The sequence below is a fragment of the Aspergillus fischeri genome, genomic scaffold (assembly GCF_000149645.3).
Source record: "Aspergillus fischeri NRRL 181 1099437636252 genomic scaffold, whole genome shotgun sequence".
NCBI classification, from domain to species: Eukaryota; Fungi; Ascomycota; class Eurotiomycetes; order Eurotiales; family Aspergillaceae; genus Aspergillus; species Aspergillus fischeri.
The window spans coordinates 2,036,354-2,057,563 of NW_001509768.1; the positions used below are offsets into that span (position 1 = coordinate 2,036,354).

Here is a 21,210-nt window from a genome sequence, read left to right on the forward strand (position 1 = left end):
AGACTTAGGGATAAATGGCAATATCAACAAAGATAATCGCAACACGTTGATCCATCAGCCAACCTCCTCTGTCCCAGATAGGCTTAGTGCTCCCGACGCGTGACTGGGAGGGATGGAATCCCCTTCGAAACTCCGTCACCCCCCAAAAGAGAGAGCCCGTAGCCCGCCCTTGGATTGCTTTCGCTACTTATCAGTCTCTCATAGCTCACCAGACAGTGGTCAGGTCGCTTTCAAATGACCTCCACAAGCTACCAGATTCCGACAAATCAGCCTTGGGTCTGGTGAGAGAAGTGAATGGTACCCTGCCCGCTATTTGTCGCTCCCTCAGTCGCCTGCCTTCAGTTATTTATTGTTCGGAGCGGAGCAGAAGGACTTGGCCGTTGCTACCAACAACCTTATTTATTCTACGAACCACCAGCTCTTAGGACAACCTGCGATCCAATTAGAAAGACTGTCCGTCGCTCATCGGCTTGAAAGCGCACCATCATACGGTTTCTATATACCTCTCCACATCGTCACCGGACACCTGGAACCTGTCGCATCGCCTCGCCGGTCTCTCCTACAGTCGATACCAACCTCGAGCGCTTGCACTCCGAATAGAAACTACGTTTGTGAGTATGGGCGACAACAACAAAGGCCCAGATTCCCTGGCGGCTGCTGGCGCAATGGCCGCGAAATCCACAATGAGATCGTCGGAGAGAGCCCCCGATGCCTTGAATATCGCATCACCTCCCGGATCAAGGACGCCTCCCAGCATGCCATCGAAGAAGACGCTTTTCTATCCCGCTACATCGGCAAGAAGGCAGAAAAGTCACAGCAGTTCCGAACCCGTTGATCCCAACTTGCTGGCGAAGGCTTTGAAGGAGTACGAAGATGCAGGGCGTCCTCGGGAAAGAACCCCTGGAACAAGCCCCAGTAGGAAAAGACAACGAGTATACGGCGATCGGTGAGCATCATGATACATTGTATTGTCTCTTTGATGGGCGATGACTGACCGTAGGCGTCCGCAGGTTTATACCGAATCGCGAGGGGCAAGATCTACAAGCAACTTATAGCTTGCTTCATGAAGATGGATGTCCCTCTACTCCTTCCAAAACGAAAAAGCGCGCCCCTCACTCAGAGCTTCACTTCCAAAAAAGTATGTTTACCACGGGACCCTGATTGACGTACCTGGATCTGACGTTGCTTGTAGCGGAAGAAGCGAATAGAATGTACTCGCGCGTACTCAGAAGTGAACTTTTTGGAAACACCGTCCCACAGGCTGATCTGGATTCACTGTCTCCTGATCCACTATTGGGAATTCCCAACGGTATCAATGAGAAGACACGCTCTCACACACCCCCTTCACACGCCATCTCGAACCTACCGCCCGCCAGTATCACGCCATCGACGCCTCACAAAAACCTGTTCACTTACGCTTCTCCAAGAATTGGATCTGGTCAACCAACACCATCCAAGACGCCCCGAAGTCAACATGGACCCAACTTAAATGTGCGATCAGAACTTTACAGTCTATCGCCGATCAGATACGACAGTCAACGTATCCTTGAGACTCCTCGCAAGCAGCCTCGCTACGTTAATAAAGTACCCTATAAGGTTCTCGACGCACCCGATTTGCAAGATGATTTCTACTTGAATCTGGTGGACTGGGGCAGTAGTAATGTGCTAGGTGTTGGCCTAGGCAATTCAGTGTACATGTGGAATTCGAATACCGGCCGGGTGACGAAACTTTGCGAGCTGAGAGATGATACTGTCACAAGTGTCAGCTGGATTCAGAGGGTAATGAGATCTCTCTATATTTTGGCAATGATTATGTGTTTCATGACTGATATTGGACAGGGCACACATCTTTCGATAGGAACTGGCAAAGGTTTTGTACAGATATGGGATGCAGAGCACTGTCGCCGTCTTCGGACAATGATTGGACATACCAATCGTGTAGGGGCTCTTGCTTGGAACGATCATATCCTTACGTCAGGTTCTCGGGATCGGCTGATCTTTCACCGTGATGTTCGCTCCCCAGATCAGTATTTACGTCGACTGTCCGGCCATAAGCAGGAAGTTTGCGGTCTCCGATGGAACACCGAAGATGGCCAACTAGCTTCAGGCGGAAATGACAACAAACTCATGGTGTGGGACAAGCTGAATGAGACACCGCTCTATCGCTTCTCGGACCATACCGCGGCCGTAAAGGCCATCGCCTGGTCACCCCATCAACACCATCTCCTCGCCTCAGGTGGAGGCACGGCGGATCGGACCATCAAATTTTGGAACACTGCTACTGGTTCAATGATCAAGGAAGTTGATACGGGTAGCCAGGTCTGTAACCTGGCGTGGTCGAAGAACTCGGACGAAATCATCAGTACACACGGCTACAGTCAGAACCAGATTGTAATCTGGAAATACCCGCGCATGGAGCAGATTGTATCGCTAACCGGCCACACTTTCCGTGTTCTCTACCTTGCGATGAGCCCCGATGGACAGACCGTCGTTACCGGAGCCGGTGACGAAACGTTGAGATTCTGGAAGATTTTCAACAAGAGATCAGGAAGAGAGCATGGACGGGAGGGCGGCAAGCTAGCGGAATGGGGTACGATTCGGTAGTACCGGCGTTAGGACTCGAGGTTATCATGACCCTGCAGCATCTTTCACATCCCCGCATGGTTTTCACATATGCATTAGACACGGCGTTCCAGGACATTGGCGTTGTAGCAATCCTGGGGGTACTTTTGGTCTGTTTAAGGGAGGAGTTTTCGCTTCTTTGGCATCTTTTCGCATTTTGTTCGTGGGTCTACAGCATTTTCAACGTGGGGACCAGGTGCTTCTCTTTTTCTTCCATCTCATCACATCTTCCTGGCATGTACTTTCGTCGACTTTGCTCTTCTGCACTTCTTTTCTTCCCACGCTCTGCTTCGCGTCTCAGGCCATCTTTGTTATGCATCTGGCCTCGAGCAGGATATTCTTAACTCTTTCTGAAATGGTATAAGCGGTGGCGCTCATGGTGTTCACACAGGTGGGAGGGACTGGTGTTGCTCATGGGACGGATGGGCTTCAACGGCCCCAGAATGAACTCTTTTCGCTCATACTTGCATGGTGATAGCCGTATCTTTATCTCTGCTAAAACGATGATGACATGAGACATACAATTGCATGACACTTGGAGCTCCTTGGTAGTGCTTTCTTGCTCTTGGCAGATAAATGGATTGCATACGGCTCTTTAGGAGGAGAGAAGCTGAGAAGAAGTTTGTGATACCGTGAAAAACTGACTAATTGTAGTCAGAGCCTACACTAAAGACATTCTAAGATGGTGTGAAATGATTGTCTTTGCAAAATTAGAAATGCTAATGCTACGGTACATGGATAAATTGTATATTTATCTTATTAAAGCTACACTGAAAGACAATTAAATATGTGATAGGAGAAAATCGCTGATTATTTTGACTACTTACTTGGAACAGGTATATGAATTAGAGATCTATAGGACAAGCCTTCCAGGCTCCACTGTCAACAGGGTCTTCACCCGGTCCAAGAAGACCCTAGCCCTCGTCTCATCACCAACAGGAACGGTCAAACTAAACACATTCGCGGCAGAGCCGGCGGGATATTCCTCCATGGATGCCTTACGGGGCGCCCTCTTCGGAACCTTGCCGCTGAGGATATCGATGATGTCTTCCTTGACGGGCTGAGCGGGCTGATATTCAGCTGCCTCCAGGGCATTCAGCTCGGGAACGTAATCGCCCCGGGATGTCTTGATGGGCTCAGCGCCGAGAATCTCATCAAAGAGCTCGTCTGCCGATGGCTTGCTGCGGGGGGAACGGGGGAGGTCGTCGTTCGCCAGGTCGGTGGCACGGGCAAGGAAAGTCGATAGCGGCACGGTGACGCCGATCGTTTCCTTGATCTTCTTTTGGACGGAGAGCACAGTAGCCAGGGAGATGGAAACGGCTACTGAGACTGTGGGTGGGGTTCTGGTGATGGGTTCCTCGACAACTGGGGCCTTGGTCTCGGCAGGTTGTGGAGCTGCGATCTTGATGTTGCTTAGGTCGAGGTGGGAGAGCTTCTCGAGGCGCGAGGCTTGGCTGGATGGGTAGTCGGCGGGGATGGCGCCAATGTAGGCGAGAACATCACCCTTGAGAAGACGGCCTTTCGGACCGGAGGCGGGAATCTTGGAGATTTCGGATTCTGGGATGCCCTTTTCATGGAGGAGCAGTTGGACGGAGGGATAGAGGGGATAGACGGGGTTCTGTGTCTGGACTGAAGAGGAAGAGTTGAGGCCTATCGATTTCGCAGTTAGCACCTGTAGATTGCATTCTAGTATACTTGGGGTGTCATCGCGTATTGGACTATTTCCAGATCCCACCCGCTTGAATTGCGTTTGAGGGCGCTGGGTCACTTACGTCTGGTGGTGCTGATTACCCGGGGTTGCCGTCTGGCAACCAATGCTGACACACGGCGCACGGGGAAGCTGGAAGCCATCTTGCTCGATCTTGCGGCTTGATATGGCTCAAATGTACCGTTTCTGATCGAAATGTACCTCCGAGAGCGCTTGGCGCTGAAGCTGGATTCGGAAGGGCTTGAGACGAACGCGAGGTTGTACCCCGTCGATTGAGCCGCACAGAATCCCTGATTGATCTAGCTGCTGCAAATAGTAGAACGTGTTTCAATGTTAGACGTAGAGATCCATCTAGGCAGGATCAACCGCGATAAGATCTGTTTGTTCTTGCTCTAGATGTTGAGGTTGTTGGGAGCTCACCGGCGGCCCGGACGGGAACATTTTTCTGCCGCGGAGAACGACCGGAGTATTGCGATGCGAGCGGAAATTGACGACGGGGAGAGCAACGGAAGTTTGAACTTGATCTCAAGGTCAGTCGTCCAATCCCTGCCGATTGGTCTTCTCGCAGATGCGCTCTTCGCGGTGCTGATAGCGTCTCTCTAATTGCTTGATTCTCCTTACAGGAGCTCTCTGCTAACGTGATGTGATTAGGCACTACAATGATTCCCAGGTCTTATGCCTTTCGGGCATTCGCACAACATTGTCCTAGAACACCAATATTACTAGGCCCGCAGTCATTACCGACATGGAGATATTTCTCTTCATGTGCTCCTCGGGCCAAGGCTAGTGTCAAGCCCACGGCACCCCGTAATCCTTCAAAACCATCGCAAGAAACGCTCAAATTTGCGGGGAGACGGCCAGAGGGATTCGGCAAACTAGAACGGAAGGTTGCGAAAGAGGGCGACTTGTTACTTTTTAAGGCACCGTCACATCGCTTCTATGTGTTGGGTGCTTACGGTATCGCAGCATTCTGCTTGGCCTACTCGGTCTACAACTCGAGCATCGTGTTCGGAGACCCAGTTGTAGCTCTGCCGATGTGGCAGAAGAGTCTATTTGGTGGCATTTGTGTCATGATGAGTGTCATGGGAACAGTTTTCATTGTCAAGACTGCGCGGTTGATCAAGGCCGTCAATGCCATTCACTTGAATGGCAAGACATACCTTCGCTTCACTGTTCGAAGCATGATTCCTTTCCGAAAGCCATACCACTTTGATGCCCTACCTCGCCAAATAGCCTTCTCTCGGCGTCTGGTCATCTCCCCTGAATCGCTCAAACCACAGACGACTCCAAACGCTCAACCGGCTAAGGTGAGCATCTACAGAGCGCCTTTGACGAAGATTAGCCAGGTCTTTTGGAAGGGTTTCCGGTCTGTCCGACAACTTTTCACACAGGAGGATATCATCCTCCTGGAAGTCGAGGGTCAAAAGGGTGTTTTCCGAATGGATTCGGCCGGGTACATCTCCGAGGATTTCCTGGTGATTGGGAACCCGGTGAGCATCAGAAGCTATTAGCATATTTCTCGCGTGACGAGGAAAGGCGTTCTCAGAGTTATCTTTCTTCTCAAATGTTTTAACTACAAAGCTTCTCACTTTCTGCTTTCAAGCCTTGGATACCGCGTCGAGGTGCTTTCTTGGCCTTCTGCCATCACGAATTTTTGCGGCAAAGATCGTATGTACATAGATGTAAATTAAATTTCGAATGAGATGTTAAATGAGAACAAACAGAGAGGTGAATCCCTTTTTTCGTAGTGGTTGAGAGTTGAGACGGCCATGAAGCACGTGATATGTCACCGTGCAACGGCAGCGCGTCCTGAGGCTCCGAGACGCGACTCCATGATAGTCAACTATCGCGCGGGGTCATCCAAACACTCTTGTCAGTCGCTGCTCCATCGCTGCAGCTATATTGCTGAGTGAATCGGCGCGGGCGTCTTCATTCCCATTTTGAGACTTCAATTTTGCTTCTGCAGTCGCGAGACAGCGGCTGCCTTATCGCAAGATGGGGAAACTTATTCGCCTTGAGCTTTTCAGTACGGAATAATACAATCACTCCGTCGGCGGATAGTGCTAACCCATTCCTTAGATTTCAAGTCCTACAAGGGACATCATGTTTTGCTGTTTGGAGATGCCTACTTCACATCCATTATCGGACCTAATGGGTCTGGGAAGTCCAACTCGTGCGTATCACATAAACATCCGCCACAGCGTCCTTTCCGCGCTGACGAAATTTAGGATGGATGCAATTTCTTTCGTCTTGGGAATAAAATCCTCACATCTGCGATCTACGAATCTACGCGATCTCGTCTACCGTGGCCGCGTCCTGCGCACCTCGAAAGTCGACGCTGACGGCAACGCAACCGATGCTGTACCGAACGGAGAAGAACAAAACGATGACGGAGTCGACGGGGAGGAATCGCAGGATCCCAGTGGATCGTATGACCCAAAAACCGCATGGGTCATGGCCGTGTACGAGGATGATGCGGGCGAGGAGCAGCAATGGCGACGGTCGATCACAAGCTCCGGCGTTAGCGAATACCGGATCAACAATCGCATCGTGACGGCGCAACAGTACAACGAGGCTCTCGAGGCGGAAAATATTCTGATCAAAGCGCGCAATTTCCTTGTCTTCCAGGGCGACGTTGAGGCGATTGCTTCGCAGTCTCCCAAGGACTTGACGCGGTTGATTGAGCAGATTTCGGGAAGTCTTGAATACAAAGCTGAATATGAACGTCTTAAAGCGGAAGCTGAGGAGGCAGCCGAGCAACAGACTATCCAGCTCAACCGACGGAGAGGTATCAATTCTGAAATTAAGCAATACCAGGAGCAGAAGCGTGAGGCCGAGAACTATGCTAGGAAGGCAGAGGAACGTGATCAGGCCGAGATCACTCACATTCTCTGGAAGCTTTTCCATTTCCAGCGGTTGATTGACGCGTCCAGCGCGGATATCCAGAAGTACCAAGAGGAACTCAAGGAATATCGTCGCGGAGTTGAGAAATACGAGAAAAATGTCGAGAGCGCCAAGGTAGAGCATGCGAAGGTCGGCAGAGATGTGGCCAAGGCAGAGAGAAATATTATTAAGAAGGAGAAAGACATCGAAGAGGCGACCAATGCCTTGGTCCCTGTGGACGAGAAGGTTGATATCACCAGGAAAAAGGTAGAGAGGTTCGCCTCTCGGATTGCCGAAATTGGCAAGGAACGTGATTCTCAGGCGGCCAATGTGAAACAATTGGAGAAGAACCTCAAAGTCGTCGAAAAAGCTCAGGCCCAATGGGAGGCTGAATGGCATAAGACAATGAGTAAAAAGGGCGGTCAACTGAGCGAATCAGACCAGCAGGAGTACAAAATGCTCAAAGAGGAAGTCAGCAAGCGATCGTCTGCGGAGCAAATCAATCTCGACAATCTAAGGCGCCAGAGAAAGACGGAAGCCGAGGCCTACAACAGTTTGAAGAGCAAGTTTGACTCAACGGAGTGGCAACTCAAGAGCTTAGAAACTGATACGCAGACCTTGACGGAGCGCAAGTCAGCTTTGAATGACACAGTCAAGACCACTTCTAAGGAGATTGACCGCAAGAAGAAGGAATTGAACGCGCTTACCTCCGAGCGCCTGCGCATCTCCCAGATGAGGACAGAACTTGAGGAGAAAGTTCAGGTCGTCTTGAAAAAGCTTCTTGAGGCCGATGATGGCAAGAAGCAAACAGAGAGGGAATTAAGAGCTAAGGAGCTGATCTCGACCTTGAAGCGCATCTTTCCTGGTGTGAAGGGCCGTGTCAGTGATCTTTGCAGACCTAAGCAGAAGAAGTATGCCGAAGCCGTCAGCACGGTGCTCGGTCGTCACTTCGATGCCATCGTCGTCGATAATGAGAAGACCGCCAAGGAGTGCATCCAGCACCTCCGAGACCAGAGAGCCGGCCAGGCAACCTTTATCCCTCTGGAGACCATCCAAGTCAAAGCTTTCAACTCAAATCTGAAAGGCATCCACCGAGGAATGCGCCCAGCTATTGAAACGGTGGACTATGATGACTCCGTTGCAAGGGCCATCAGCTATGCCTGTGGAAACGCCATTGTTTGTGATGATTTGGCGACAGCCAAGTACCTTTGCTATGAGAGAAACGTAGACGCAAAAGCCGTCACACTCGATGGAACTGTGATCCACAAGGGAGGTTTGATGACTGGTGGTAGAGGCCCTCAACAAAATTCCAAGAGATGGGAGGACTCCGAGGTTGAGAATCTTCACAAGCTCAAGGACAAACTGATGGCCGACCTCGCCAATCTGCCCAAGGGCCATCGCAGAGGCACTGAAGAAGAGACTTTGCAAGGTGAATTGGTGGGTCTGGAGCAGCGCCTAGCCTACGCGCAAGAGGAGCTCAAGGCTCTCGAAAGAAACCTCAAGAGCAAGCGCACGGAATTGGATTTCGTGAAGCGACAGCTCGAAGACTTGCGGCCCAAATACATGGAGCGCCAGGAAGCTCTGGAGGAACTCGACCAGACCATCGCGCAATCGCAAGAGTCTGTCAGCAGCATTGAGGACGAAATCTACCGCAAATTTTGCAAGCGTCTTGGTTACGCTAACATTCGTGAATACGAGGTCCAACAAGGCTCTTTGCAAGAGGAGGCCGCTCAGAAAAAGCTGGAGTTCACGACGCAGAAGAGTAGGATTGAGAATCAACTCAGCTTCGAGAGGCAACGACTTCAGGCGACGAACGATAGAATTGCCAGCCTTCAGGCACAACATGAACGGGATGAGAGTCTAATCGAGGAACTCAAAGCCGAACAAGAGCAAATCCGGAATCAGCTGGATGAATACAATGCTGAGCTGGATGTTCTTAGGGAACGACTGCAGGAACAGAAGGAGGCTTATGCACAATCAGCGGAGAACCTCGCAAGGCAGCGCAGAGAACTTCAGAGACGCAGCAAGGACGTTGAAGGCATCCTAAAGAATGTTAGCGCCTTGGAGGCCGAAATCCAGCGTAACTCGTCCAGCCGATATGCTGTTCTAAGGCGCTGCAAACTCGAGGATATCAACATACCTCTCACGGAAAACTCTAAATCGCTTGACCAACTGCCTATCGATGACATTGTTCAGACAGCCGACCCCGATGCCATGGACGTTGATGAGGAGGCCAATGACGGAAGTGGTATAGTGCAAGACTACGGTATTGAAGTCGATTTTGACTCGCTAGGGGAGTCTCTCAAGGAGGTAAGTACTATCGCACCGGGTCACATCGAACAAGAACTCATCAGAAACAGGAGGGCGACGAAAAGGTCGAAGAGGAACTGCTCGACAGAATCAAAACTCTCAACAGCGAGTTGGACAAGATGGCGCCGAATACACGTGCGATGGAGCGTCTAGAAAGCGTTGAGAATAAACTGCGAAGCACTGAGAAGGACTTCGATGAAGCACGCAAACGGGCTCGGAAGGCCAAAGAAGATTTTGAGGAGGTTATGCGAAAGCGATCCGATCTCTTCAACAAAGCGTTCTCTCACATCTCGGAGCAAATTGGGCCCATCTACCGTGAGCTGACTCGCAGTGCCAATTATCCATTGGGAGGGCAGGCGTAAGTTTTTGTTCTGCAGATATAATTTTTGTTGCCCTAACTGAATCTTGAACCATAGGTACTTGGACATTGAGGACTCTGACGAGCCATACCTAGATGGTATCAAATATCACGCCATGCCTCCTCTCAAGCGTTTCCGGGACATGGAGCATCTATCCGGCGGTGAGAAGACTATGGCTGCGCTGGCTTTGCTCTTTGCTATCCATTCTTACCAGCCATCACCCTTCTTTGTGCTGGACGAGGTTGACGCTGCCCTTGACAATACCAATGTGGCTCGCATCGCCAACTATATCCACGACCATGCGGCCCCTGGCATGCAGTTCATCGTCATCAGCTTGAAGACTGGACTGTTCCAGAACAGTGAAGCACTGGTTGGTATCTACCGAGACCAGGTCGAAAACAGCAGTAAATCCTTGACACTTGATGTAAGTTTGCCTTCATTCTTCCAGCCGCCATTTCAAGTACTGACCTCTCCCGCAGCTCCGGAAATATAACTAGATTGATTTCTATACTTCAATTAAGCCTGCCTCGCAGGATTGTGATCCGGTTACTTCAATGCCCTTGTAGAATAGTACTTCTCCTTCTTTTTTCGGTCTATCTGCTTCGTTATATCCCTTGATGGCTATGAGTTCTTCTTTTCCAAAGAGTCGCGATGGATGGCGGGAAGGTTAATGAAAAAGGCATGATAATCTATGGAATCAACTTCGCCTTTGACTCTACGGTTTTTCTTGTAAGTCGGCAGAAGAGGGGCATTACTCCAGAGGCATGGTATATCATTCTGCACGACATACTGAACACAGTATAAACTCCACCACAGACTACCTCGTAGTACTTTTGCAAGAGCCAAACGAGTCCACAGGTAATAACCACATCCACCTTTGCTGCAGTCTGTTAATGAAAAGTATGCCTTGAATGCAGTAGATGACGTGAGGTCGAGCCGGATACCTAATATGGAAACTCCGCGGCAGCTTAGCACAGGCGTCGACTGTTCATCCTGGGGAATTGCCTGCACCGTTATCACAAGTGGTTGGCGCAAGCTTCTGAGTTACCAGCGTGCATTAGGGGTTTGCACTTAGAATTACAAGGGAGGACGCCACATCGTCTGCTGTGACACGCAGAAGAATCAACGAGGTTAAGAATAATGGGATGTCTGTCAACGAAGCTTGGGAGGACCATGCCCCCTGAAACTACCTACGATATAGCTATGGCGAGACAAGTGCTGAAGCGGGAGATAAGAGCTTCCCAATGCCTTTGAAGCTGCTTGTTGGGACTCGGGAGAAGCTTTTGATGCTTGGTAGCGGCAGTGCAGCAGTACGCGTACAGGGGGCTCAGTTATCGGTCCGTCCCGTGTCATTGGGATGGACAAGACCCCTTGCTACGCAAAGAGAATGGTGGAAGTTCATGAAACAAGCGATCATTTCTGGTCACCTGTCACCCCAAGGAAGATTGCCTCCGTGGGCCGTGGGTGCACCGCTAGGTGACGCCGTGACGGAAGAGGGTCAGTGTTTGCGGAATCACCTAGAAAGGCTGGCCGTGCTTTACGAGCTGAAGAGGGTTGCCGGCGATCCGGGATGTACTAACGAGCTTGTCGAGCTGGGTGATAATGGATTTGCAGAGTTTGGATTGTCGCCTTTGAGAGCTGTTGTCTTGTACTGTATCCATGGTGACCCGGCCTCGCGGCAGAGGCATGACTGCAGGAAGTTATTTCGAGGCTATCTATGTGTGCCCCATCGGCTTGCCATAGCTCCAAACCTTAAGGATGAGCTCTTTCAAGTCACGAGACTACGAATGTCGATATGTAGGCTCCGTTAACTATTGTTTGACAATATCCTTTCCCACCAGTAATGCCTTGAAAGTTTTTGAGATCGGGATGAATATGGAGTCACTGTCCAAGAGATCATCAAGAGATCATCACCTCTGCTATAGTATAGGAGTAGGCAACTTGATCCAAAGACACATAGCTGGGGTGCTAAACGATGCTCGATGGCTCCATGAAGTGGCAGATGAATCTTTCGATCTGAGAGTCTTTGTATTTCCTCGTCCGATCCCTTGTGGCGCAGTCCAAAAGTTCCAAGGCCATTGAACATCCGTAGCCCCGCGCTGCTTCCGAGTCCCAGAGAGAACTCAATTTCTTACAGACACCGTCAGTTATCGCCCAAAAGTCTATCACTCGAGTCAGTAGCCAAGGTCTAGTGAACTGTTTGGATTTTACCCATGCTCCAACTAAGTGCACAAGATGAAGCACTATTGGCTTTGTACTCCATAGGAGATGAAACGATTGGGCGCACGGAGACAAATAAGCCGCATGGATGAATGTGTGGCATCTGTAGTATGCACATATCGGGAAGCCAGTCCCCACGCCTTCAGAAGACTATTCTCAATCTCAATGGCGAGCGTCATCAATGCGGCAAATTATCGATGGTTGAGGGATAGCGGATGTACGCCATGAAAAACCCGAATGCTGGCCATGATTAGCATGAAATTGTCGGTGAGAGACAGATAGGTAGTCGATCATCAGATGGACCATTGTATCTGTCCCATACCCTGGCGGATCGGTAAAATATATGGTCTTCAACAATAGCAAAACGACACCGTGTGAAGATGGGCATTATTCTCATCCAATCAACATGCAGGCCAGATAATATCTTGGTTGCTGCAAGTGCTCAGACATTCATGCAGCCAATTAGAGACCTCTTGCAGGGGCATCATGAGTAGAAACCCAGCGACAAGGATCATTTCGCCCGCAAATAGCCAACGACAGCATATCACGTTGACTTGGGTATCAGTTAGCGGAAAAAGTCTCCCCGCTTGCAGGGCGATTGTCCTTCGCTCCAAGCGCAAAAGGGCCTGGACTTGACAGAGAGCCTTGAAGTCGTCTCGTCGAGCAAAGCCAGACAGCAGCCACAAGTCACAACATGCAGGTCTTCCAGAAATTGAAACGGCTAATATTGCATGGACATTCCAACACAGGAAGGGTTTCTGGCAGCAGGCACAAGTAAACTCTGTATGTTACCTGGCAGAAAGTTGATGGATTGAGGCATTGTTTCCACTATGATGTTGACTAGTGGACGAGAGCGATGAAACGCATTGAGAAAAAGAAAAAAAAAACGAGTCCACTTTTCCCCGCAATGAAGCAAGGGAGCCATGCGGTTTTTGTCTCCTTTCTTTTTTCTTTTTCCCAGGTTGATAGGTACGTTTTTATCTCTCCTGTTTTTCTTGCCAGTGGCGCGAGCTGCACAATAAGACCATCAGTGACGATGTGACGTGTCACATCCCCTCGCATACGGAGAGGCCTGTCCGCACTCCGCAGTTTGGAACTGCGCTTGCTTTCGGCAATCGTCCATGAAGACAGTTTCTGAATTTCGCGGATCTGGCCCCAACTTCATCGCTGAGAACATGAAGCCATATTCAATGGTGGTTGGCGGATGTAATATCCGCCGTAACGAAGCAATCCCTGTTAAAACCCCTGCTTATCAAGAGGTAGGGTAATGCTTTTGCCTACCATAGAACGGGATATGGATTTGCGAATATCAGTTGAAGTGTAGTTGGCTCAGGGTTCGGATATGGTTCTCCTGAATGACATCGATAGATGGACACCACTTGCAAGAACCAGGCACAAACGTATTTCAGCAGTGAAAGTCTCATTCCGGACATCTGCTCATGGCTCAGTAAGGGCTGGAGGATCAGCGGTTGGTCAATTACTATACTATCCTTAAGTTAGTACAAGTGTTAGGTCAGCTCCAAGTGTATTCAGCAAGTGTTCGACTCTGGTGAGTAGTCAAACGGAACTGTTTCGAGAAGCGTACAGCGATGCTGATTCGAGAAAAGAATCGCCCCCCCACTGTCGGAACAGCTGCCGGGTTACCTCTCTGTACGTCCTGCCCTTGGCTGCTGTTCCAGGAAGTCAAAGGGTATCCAGTCAGTCCATGCAGCTTACCAAGTACCAAGATCCCGAAGATTTGTGTGGATACCTTATGGAAGGAGCTAAAGCCTTTGAGGAAAAGTGCGCTGATACACTATGCTTCGGACTGTCCGTGCTTCAAGCCCAACCTTTCGCGAACTCGAAAGTTGTCCCCGCACGGTACCAAAGTGATAACTCTTCAGCCAGCTATTCTGCCACTTGGACTCTAAACTCTGCATTCTGGCACCTCTCTATGGCTCAATTGATAAAGGAAAGCCCAGAGAGTTGCTATTGCTCAACAGGTTGAAAGGTATTGAGCAAGTCAGCGAATAACTGTTGAATGCGTGAGCATTGACCGATGGCTGAGGCCTACGTTAGACAACAACCTCCATGTAGCTGCACTGACGCACATGCTCTGGACAGCGAACAAAGGAAACCTGATACGTTGGTTCCGCTCTTTGGTTCGTTGGAAGCTATCTGTAATTGATGGCGCTGGACGACTGTCTCCACAGGCTATCTAGATGGCGCAGATACACCAGGCTCCGTTGGCGGACATTGATTGCCACTGAAGCCCAAGCTTGAAGGGCGGGCATGTCACTGCTGTGGTCCTAAAAGCCGGGTGCGCATCGAGACATCGCCCTGAGTGACCCTCTTACACTTGTGTTCTCAGAGGCGTCTTGAGTGTCAGCGCCATGTCAAAAGGACGAGTCCGACGACAAAGGTGGTCAACGATTCTATTAGACGGAAAACGGGTGCAATCCTCGGACAAGGTTCAGATCAAAGCGACGGAAAGGGAATCACTACTTCCTGCTAGGATGTGCCCTGACTGCTCCGGCCGCAGGCTAACTCTAAGCTAGCTTCCCCGGCGTTAAACCTAGCCTAGATCATTAGTTGTTATTGCTTTTGTTGGTACATTGACGCGCTCGGTAGCACCATTGACGGAGCTTCCATCTGGCTGGAAAGGCGCTGTACGGTCACAGACAACTCTTGGATGATCTTCACGCTCAGGAGGCGACTTGTTGATTCCCCGATGGAGACAATCTCGTAAACAGCTAGCATCCTTTCGTCCTCATTTGTGATTGGCATCAATTAGAGGCATTAAGCCGATTCCGTATGTATCAATGCCCCGTCTGCCTAAGAGCAATGGCGGCCATGCATCAATGGGACCTTTCCGTACAGCCCGTAGTGTCACTTCTGCATGTATCTGTCTGTATTACATTAGGCTCCGTGTTAAATCCCGCCACCCAAGCCGTCAGTGATGTTAGTGAAATTCCAAAAAGCTCACACGGGATGATTCGTTGACCATTTCTAATAAGTGTACTTTTTACACACTGCAATTGGCCGTGCGGTTATATAAAGTAGCCCAAGCCCATTGTCCGGCAGATTCCTTGGAGTTGTCACAAACTATCAGATTTCAGATCACATATATCGTTTCGTGGACGACTCACCATCTGGCCTCCGACGGCACATTCTTCAGCAGACATTGGTACTTTAATACATCTTTCGAACCTCAAGGTCGATTCGCGCAATGGATCCAACAGCTCAGCCAGGGGCCCAGGAGCATCATCAGATGTTGCCCTATGATAGCATGACGGGCCAGCAAGGGCCAGCGGTATGCATGACGCTTTGTCGCAACAATAGGACAATCCACTAACGTTATATCCCACAGGAGAGCCACAGCCCAATGCCGCGGGTATCCAACTGCCCTTTCCCCCACTTTGCCATGATCTATATAGACAACAATGGCGAGCTTGGTGTGGATGTCTCTACATCCCTTGCAGGCTGTGAAAGGGCCATTTTTACCGAAGATCTCAAACAGAGCTTTGTCAGAGCTGTGACCACCGATTGGCAGCCAAACATGCAGAATTTTCCCTCCGGTGAGAACGGATCATGTGGAACACCTGAAAATATAATTGCTGACTATCCGTGTGTATCGCAAGCCGGTGCAATTGGAGCAGCACATGGCGAACTAGCCGAGAGGCAGTCCTTCATGTTTAATGCCGGACTGGATCTACACCCCAGCCCAGCGTGGTTCCAGCATGGCCTACCAAGGCATCCCAGGCTCATCCCTTGCGAATTCCAGACATTGCAGAATAAGCGCCCTAGGAGGAATAGGAAGCGCACAAGCTCGGAAATGGGTGGGGATTCAGATTCAGATTCGACTGACGGCGCAGCCAAACGGACACCGATTCGAGTAGGACAAACGGACGTGCTGCGCCAGTTCTACGAAAAAGCATTTGAAAATCTTCAACAGCTCAACTGCAGGGTGATTGCAAAGGCATTTGTCAAGTTGGTAGAACCTCGGAAGCAAGTCAATCACCCGTACAATGGGCGCAGGACAGTTATGGGAGGACCTTGCCAGAAGTTGGATCCTGAATTGACTAAGCCCAAATGGTGGCCTACAGGCGTTCAACACAAGGAGCCAGATCACCTCCTCAAGCATGGTATGTCAATCGCGTTCTTCCCTCACGCCTGTTATTTTGCAAAATCGGTTGAGTCAGGGGTCGCTGACTCTCTGTCTCTTCTAGAGAGAATTCGACTTCTTATGCACATTCTCTGCGAACTGAGAGAAAGCCATGCCATCACCGCGCAAAAGCTCAGAGAGGCTGGGCAGGATGTGCACCGCCAAATTACACCGCCTCAGCGCCTGTTCATCTTGGATGAGATTTATGATGTCAGGGAAATCGAGGAACTCTATTTGAGCGGAAAGATCAGTATGTTTAGACTCTAACGAATCGCTCAGTGGCATCAGGCTGATCGTTAATGACCCAACAGGCGGCGATACCGTTATCTATGTCTCCTCAAAGCATCTGCCGGAGGGAATTGAGCCGGCAGTAGTGAACATTAACGAAAAGCAAATCGCTGAGGTGGATTACTTGCCCCTGTCCCCAGTGTCCATCAGCCGCAAAAGCTCAGTTGAGAGCGGACTATCATCTCTCTCAAAGGGTATGGATCCATCCATCAATTCTAGTGAGCAAACGCAGGCGTTGCAAGCCCATGCAGAGGTTCCTTCGACTGGCTCTAATTCTTTGCCGGGCTTCTATGCTCAGCATTCGATGATGTGGAGCCATGGAACCTCTGGGACGCATGTGCCATTTAATATGTCGTCAAACTGACTGGAACCTGATATAGGAAGGTCCGTTCCCGTGAAATCTCGGCTGTAGCCTGAATCTGAGCCCGTCTCTGACCTCCTCAACAGCCTGTCCCTGCGACTTGCCTTATCGCTGACAGTCGTCTTGATATTCGCTTTTGGCCATCTATCGTCCCTGTTCATGTGGAGACACATTGTAACACATGATGCTCTGGAATCCCACGTTCAGCAAACGTAGATAATGTGGAGTTTTCGGCTTGTGTCCTGTTAAGAAGCGTGTGGGCGTATCTTTCGTTTGTGTTATCTCCTTTGTTGATTCTTCACTGTTGCATGTCAATTAGCTCATAGCGTTTGAGCAGATGAGCCGTTCTTAGGCATGGCTGTGTTCTGGCGAAATAATGTATACAGTCCCATTCAGAAACTGACTCATTGTCAGGAAAGTGGAAAGTCCTTACTCCAAGTATCCCTGCCAGACCAGCTGCGAGTGCCCTGACTCAGTGTACAGTAGACCCCTCAACGGCCAGACCGCGAGGGCCAGCATTCACCGTTCGTCGGGCGACAAATTTTCAGATGCAGAACTAGCAAATCTATCAAGTCCATAGAGAAGACGTTCAGAGTCTCAGACCTTCTCTCGCAATATGGACTTGGATCGGAAAGTCTGGATTCAGGAGGGTCCTTATTCTCTGAAGCACTATTCTCAAGTCCTTTCCTCTATCAAGGATGCAAAGAAGACAGAGCCAAGTCACGCGATCGTGTCAACACCATTTCGCCTCCTCGACCTCCCCTTCGAAATTCGCAGCGAGATTCTCTGCAGGGCTATCTCGAGCACCGATAATTACTGGCTCGACCGTGAAGTCATCACTTTTGGCGAATCGTTGAAGTCGATATATTATATCCGTGGCCGCACCGTCTGGCGAGACTCGAATGGAGTGTACATGAATCTTTTAACGACGAGCAAGCAGATCTATGACGAGGTGCAGCAGGTCCTTTTCAGCCGTTTCGCATTCGACGCTCTTGGATGGGGCTACACTATGAGATACTCGGATCCTTCAAAAACTCCCAACCATCTCCCCAAGCACCGCATCATGCATATCGCCTATACTCCGTACTTCACCGAATACATGCGCGAGCATCGCCAGAGCGTCGACCTCATTCTCTCCGGGCTTCCTTTGCTTAGCTCAGTTCGTATCCTGATACCTTGGGCCTGCGCACAACGTTTGGTCATATGTGGCGACACTCGAGCAGGCTCTCTACATATAGTGGCGGTGGCACGCCTGTTTCGGCAAGTCGGAAAGGTTGCGATTGTCGGCCAGTCCTTGATGGGTGAGCTGCAGAAGCAGTTGGTGATGGAGGCAAGGAGAGAGCTGGAGGATGAACCGTGGTATTGGGAGCTTGACCTGGATTATCATCTTTTCATGCCTTTTCACACCAGTAGTGTTGAAGAGCATCTCTGAGCTGATGTCCGGTAGCACAAGGGGAGGTTGATTTCATGATGGACCCGAATATTCTGGGCGTGCTAATACCGCATCATTACAACTCAGCAGATGCATTCGGACTATGATGTGAATCGGAAAAGTTATTGATCCTAGTAGCGTATGGCTGCTGTCACGTCTCCTTCTGAACACGGCTCAGCTGCTTTGTAGGCTTTTTCTTTCCCCAAAGAAGATCCATCCGGCGTTTTATAGCGGATGGCTGGTGAACAGTGTGACCTGCTTGCAGATATGTATCAGTACTTCATCTTTTTCTGCTTTATTGTGGAGCTACTGCACGCCGTTTTAAAAGTGAGACCGTTTATTCTCTTCAAGTGGTCGTAATTCTCCAATAATAATATGACGTCTTATTCGTCCTATCAACTGAAGGGATAACCTGCATGTTAGATACCCATAGAGACAGCACAATGCAAGGTATCGACGGCCAGTCACACCTCAGGCAGCAAATCATCCGAAGTGGCAAGGGGATCCTGTGGCTGAAGCTTATTGGCTGGCTGAGCAGATCATGCCCCAGACCCCAGGGGCCATCATAAGCCGGACCTTGGGAGGAGCAAATGAGCCGCAGCCAACCAGAAACGTCACTTCAAGCACACGTCGAGCTTCATCTTCCCAACGGGCCTTTTCTCAACAACACGGTCCTTCCGAATCGAACTTTTCACTTCCTTTCTCCGCACGTTGTCGCGTTGAAAAGTACAGTTGACTTTGCATGGTATCACGCGCCTTGGGTTTTGAAGGAGACTGGCGCATTTGACCATTGGATAACAGTCCCAATCTTCATTGGGTGAAGATTCGCTGTTTTGCCTTGTGAGTCCTCAGCCTACCAAAGGTAGTTAGATCAGCCCCTCCTATCGATAAGACTTCTGGACTCTTGTTGCTTCCTGCATCCCAGAAGTCACTTCATTTATCAAGCCTACGTATTCGAGCTCTCTCTCATATCTTGTTGGGGGACGGCATCTGGGTTCGAAGCAACATGGTGATGCTAACTTTCGGCCGCTTTCTTAGTCGCCCCTACCCTCACAGCCGGGAAGGCCCTACAATCTTCTCATTCCAGCGAAAACTCATCATGGAGGGCACCGGACTCGATGATTACCAAGACAGAAGGACGAACCAGATGACGGGCGTGCATGACTCACCTGTGTTGCAACCCGCGTCGATGGAAGATATGGATGCCTTCTATGACACGGATGAATATGCGAACTCCTCCAATCGCTCATATTCGCCGCCAGCCACTCCTCCTAGACTGTCGCGAAATCCTTCCTTTTCGTATCAGGATGATTGGGAGACGTTTCCGCCGCTGGACAAACTCACCGTGTTTGACTTGCTTGACAACCTTTCACTATCCCAGAAACTCGAGAAATGGCAACAGGCGATCAATGTGCAGAGAGAGAAGGTCAGAAAGCAGCGCGAGAAGCTGAAGTCTACTTCAATGAACGCAAAGGATCGAGTGGTCGGAGAATGGAAGCGGCGGGTTCCCACAGCCGATGAGCAGTTGGCCAAATATCGCCGTCGGATGAGTGACGGTGTCAAGCGGCTGGAGAAGCAGTGGAATGCCACGGCCACGGTGACACTGCGCGAGAAGGTTTCGTTCATCGCAGGTGTCCTCAATATCTTCGTCAGCGGCTACCTCATCGGAGCCTACCCGGAATACTTCTACATCTGGTTCAGCGCGCAGTTGGCCTATTTCATGCCGATCCGATACTATGGGTACCACAAAAAGGGATATCATTATTTCCTTGCTGATCTTTGCTACTTTGTCAATATGCTTTGCATGCTCAGTATCTGGGTTTTCCCGAGGTCCAAGAGACTATTTATCAGCACCTTCTGCCTCACTTTTGGAAACAATGCCGTTGCTATTGCAATGTGGCGAAACTCCATGGTCTTCCACAGCATGGATAAGGTCGTCAGGTAGGTGCCGTTGAGATTTCCCCAGCAGAGGAGCATTCGCTGACGTGTCTCATGCGCAGTCTCTTCATTCACATCATGCCGCCAGTTACCTTACACTGTCTCGTTCATCTCACTCCTGCGAAATTGCTGCGAGAGAGATTTCCGGCCGTCTACGACATCAAGTTCAGCCAACCTGGCTCTCCCAACCACTATCCTCTCCTTTCCATGATGCTGTGGGCAACTGTGCCTTACGTGATCTGGCAGCTGACCTATCATTTTTTCATTACTGTGCGTCGTGCCGAGAAGATCGCCGCTGGGCGTCCTACCAGCTTCACGTGGCTTCGCAAATCCTACGCGAAGACCTGGATTGGGAAGCTTGTGATCAGTCTTCCCGAATCATTGCAAGCGCCTGCCTTTATGATGATTCAGTACATTTATGCCCTTCTGACCATGATTCCTTGTCCCCTCTGGTTCCGGTTCCGATGGGCCAGTGGTGTTTTCTTGACAGCCCTATTCGTTTGGAGTATCCATAATGGCGCCACTTACTACATTGACATCTTTGGCAAACGTTTCCAGAAGGAGCTGGAGGAGCTGAAAAAAGATGTTGCCCGCTGGCAGGCCTCTCCGGCTGGTATGACCAGCCCGACGCTACCGATCCTGAACAACGCTTCTTCCGCAGGGGCTGTCATCCTGGACGACTCACCATCTGCGCACAAGGACAGCGACAAGTCAAGTCTCGACCAGATCCCTCCACTTGACTCCAGTGCGGCGTCGACTGCCATAGATGGCTCCAATTTCGCGGCCGCTGCCATTACGCGAGAGAGAAAGTAGAATCCGCATCGCCTATCCAATTTTGCAAACGCTCTTTTATCTCCTTGAGTCTGTTTACTGAGTCTGTCTATTGATTTTGTCTATGTTCTAGCAATGCTTTTGGATTGGACATCGGTTGGTTTTGTGTTGCTC

At 50.1% G+C, this 21,210-nt stretch overlaps 7 protein-coding genes across 7 annotated transcripts; 6 read left to right on the forward strand and 1 right to left on the reverse strand.

The window, feature by feature from the left end:
* Positions 1-617: 617 nt before the first annotated feature.
* Positions 618-2,604, forward strand: NFIA_068840 (WD40 repeat domain-containing protein; the record flags this gene model as incomplete). The annotated part of the gene is made up of 4 exons (XM_001263609.1): positions 618-946; positions 1,011-1,138; positions 1,193-1,779; positions 1,840-2,604. The coding sequence occupies 4 exons, from the start codon at positions 618-620 to the stop codon at positions 2,602-2,604; spliced, it is 1,809 nt and encodes a 602-aa protein (XP_001263610.1).
* Positions 2,605-3,475: 871 nt separating this feature from the next.
* Positions 3,476-4,473, reverse strand: pdx1 (putative pyruvate dehydrogenase complex component Pdx1; the record flags this gene model as incomplete). The annotated part of the gene is made up of 2 exons (XM_001263610.1): positions 3,476-4,272; positions 4,395-4,473. The coding sequence occupies 2 exons, from the start codon at positions 4,471-4,473 to the stop codon at positions 3,476-3,478; spliced, it is 876 nt and encodes a 291-aa protein (XP_001263611.1).
* A 331-nt stretch (positions 4,474-4,804) lies between these two features.
* Positions 4,805-5,841, forward strand: NFIA_068860 (uncharacterized protein; the record flags this gene model as incomplete). Its single annotated transcript, XM_001263611.1, has 2 exons — positions 4,805-4,860; positions 5,040-5,841. The coding sequence occupies 2 exons, from the start codon at positions 4,805-4,807 to the stop codon at positions 5,839-5,841; spliced, it is 858 nt and encodes a 285-aa protein (XP_001263612.1).
* Positions 5,842-6,325: 484 nt separating this feature from the next.
* NFIA_068870 (cohesin subunit SMC1) lies at positions 6,326-10,379 on the forward strand (the record flags this gene model as incomplete). Its single annotated transcript, XM_001263612.1, has 6 exons — positions 6,326-6,356; positions 6,410-6,503; positions 6,559-9,523; positions 9,574-9,881; positions 9,940-10,306; positions 10,362-10,379. The coding sequence occupies 6 exons, from the start codon at positions 6,326-6,328 to the stop codon at positions 10,377-10,379; spliced, it is 3,783 nt and encodes a 1,260-aa protein (XP_001263613.1).
* Positions 10,380-15,310: 4,931 nt separating this feature from the next.
* Positions 15,311-16,898, forward strand: NFIA_068880 (DUF2841 domain-containing protein; the record flags this gene model as incomplete). The annotated part of the gene is made up of 4 exons (XM_001263613.1): positions 15,311-15,394; positions 15,452-16,226; positions 16,311-16,496; positions 16,558-16,898. The coding sequence occupies 4 exons, from the start codon at positions 15,311-15,313 to the stop codon at positions 16,896-16,898; spliced, it is 1,386 nt and encodes a 461-aa protein (XP_001263614.1).
* Positions 16,899-17,511: 613 nt separating this feature from the next.
* NFIA_068890 (uncharacterized protein) lies at positions 17,512-18,327 on the forward strand (the record flags this gene model as incomplete). Its single annotated transcript, XM_001263614.1, has 1 exon — positions 17,512-18,327. One exon carries the CDS (start codon positions 17,512-17,514, stop codon positions 18,325-18,327), a length of 816 nt encoding a protein of 271 aa, XP_001263615.1.
* Positions 18,328-19,333: 1,006 nt separating this feature from the next.
* NFIA_068900 (glycerophosphocholine acyltransferase) lies at positions 19,334-21,078 on the forward strand (the record flags this gene model as incomplete). Its single annotated transcript, XM_001263615.1, has 2 exons — positions 19,334-20,268; positions 20,328-21,078. The coding sequence occupies 2 exons, from the start codon at positions 19,334-19,336 to the stop codon at positions 21,076-21,078; spliced, it is 1,686 nt and encodes a 561-aa protein (XP_001263616.1).
* Between the last annotated feature and the right edge of the window lie 132 nt (positions 21,079-21,210).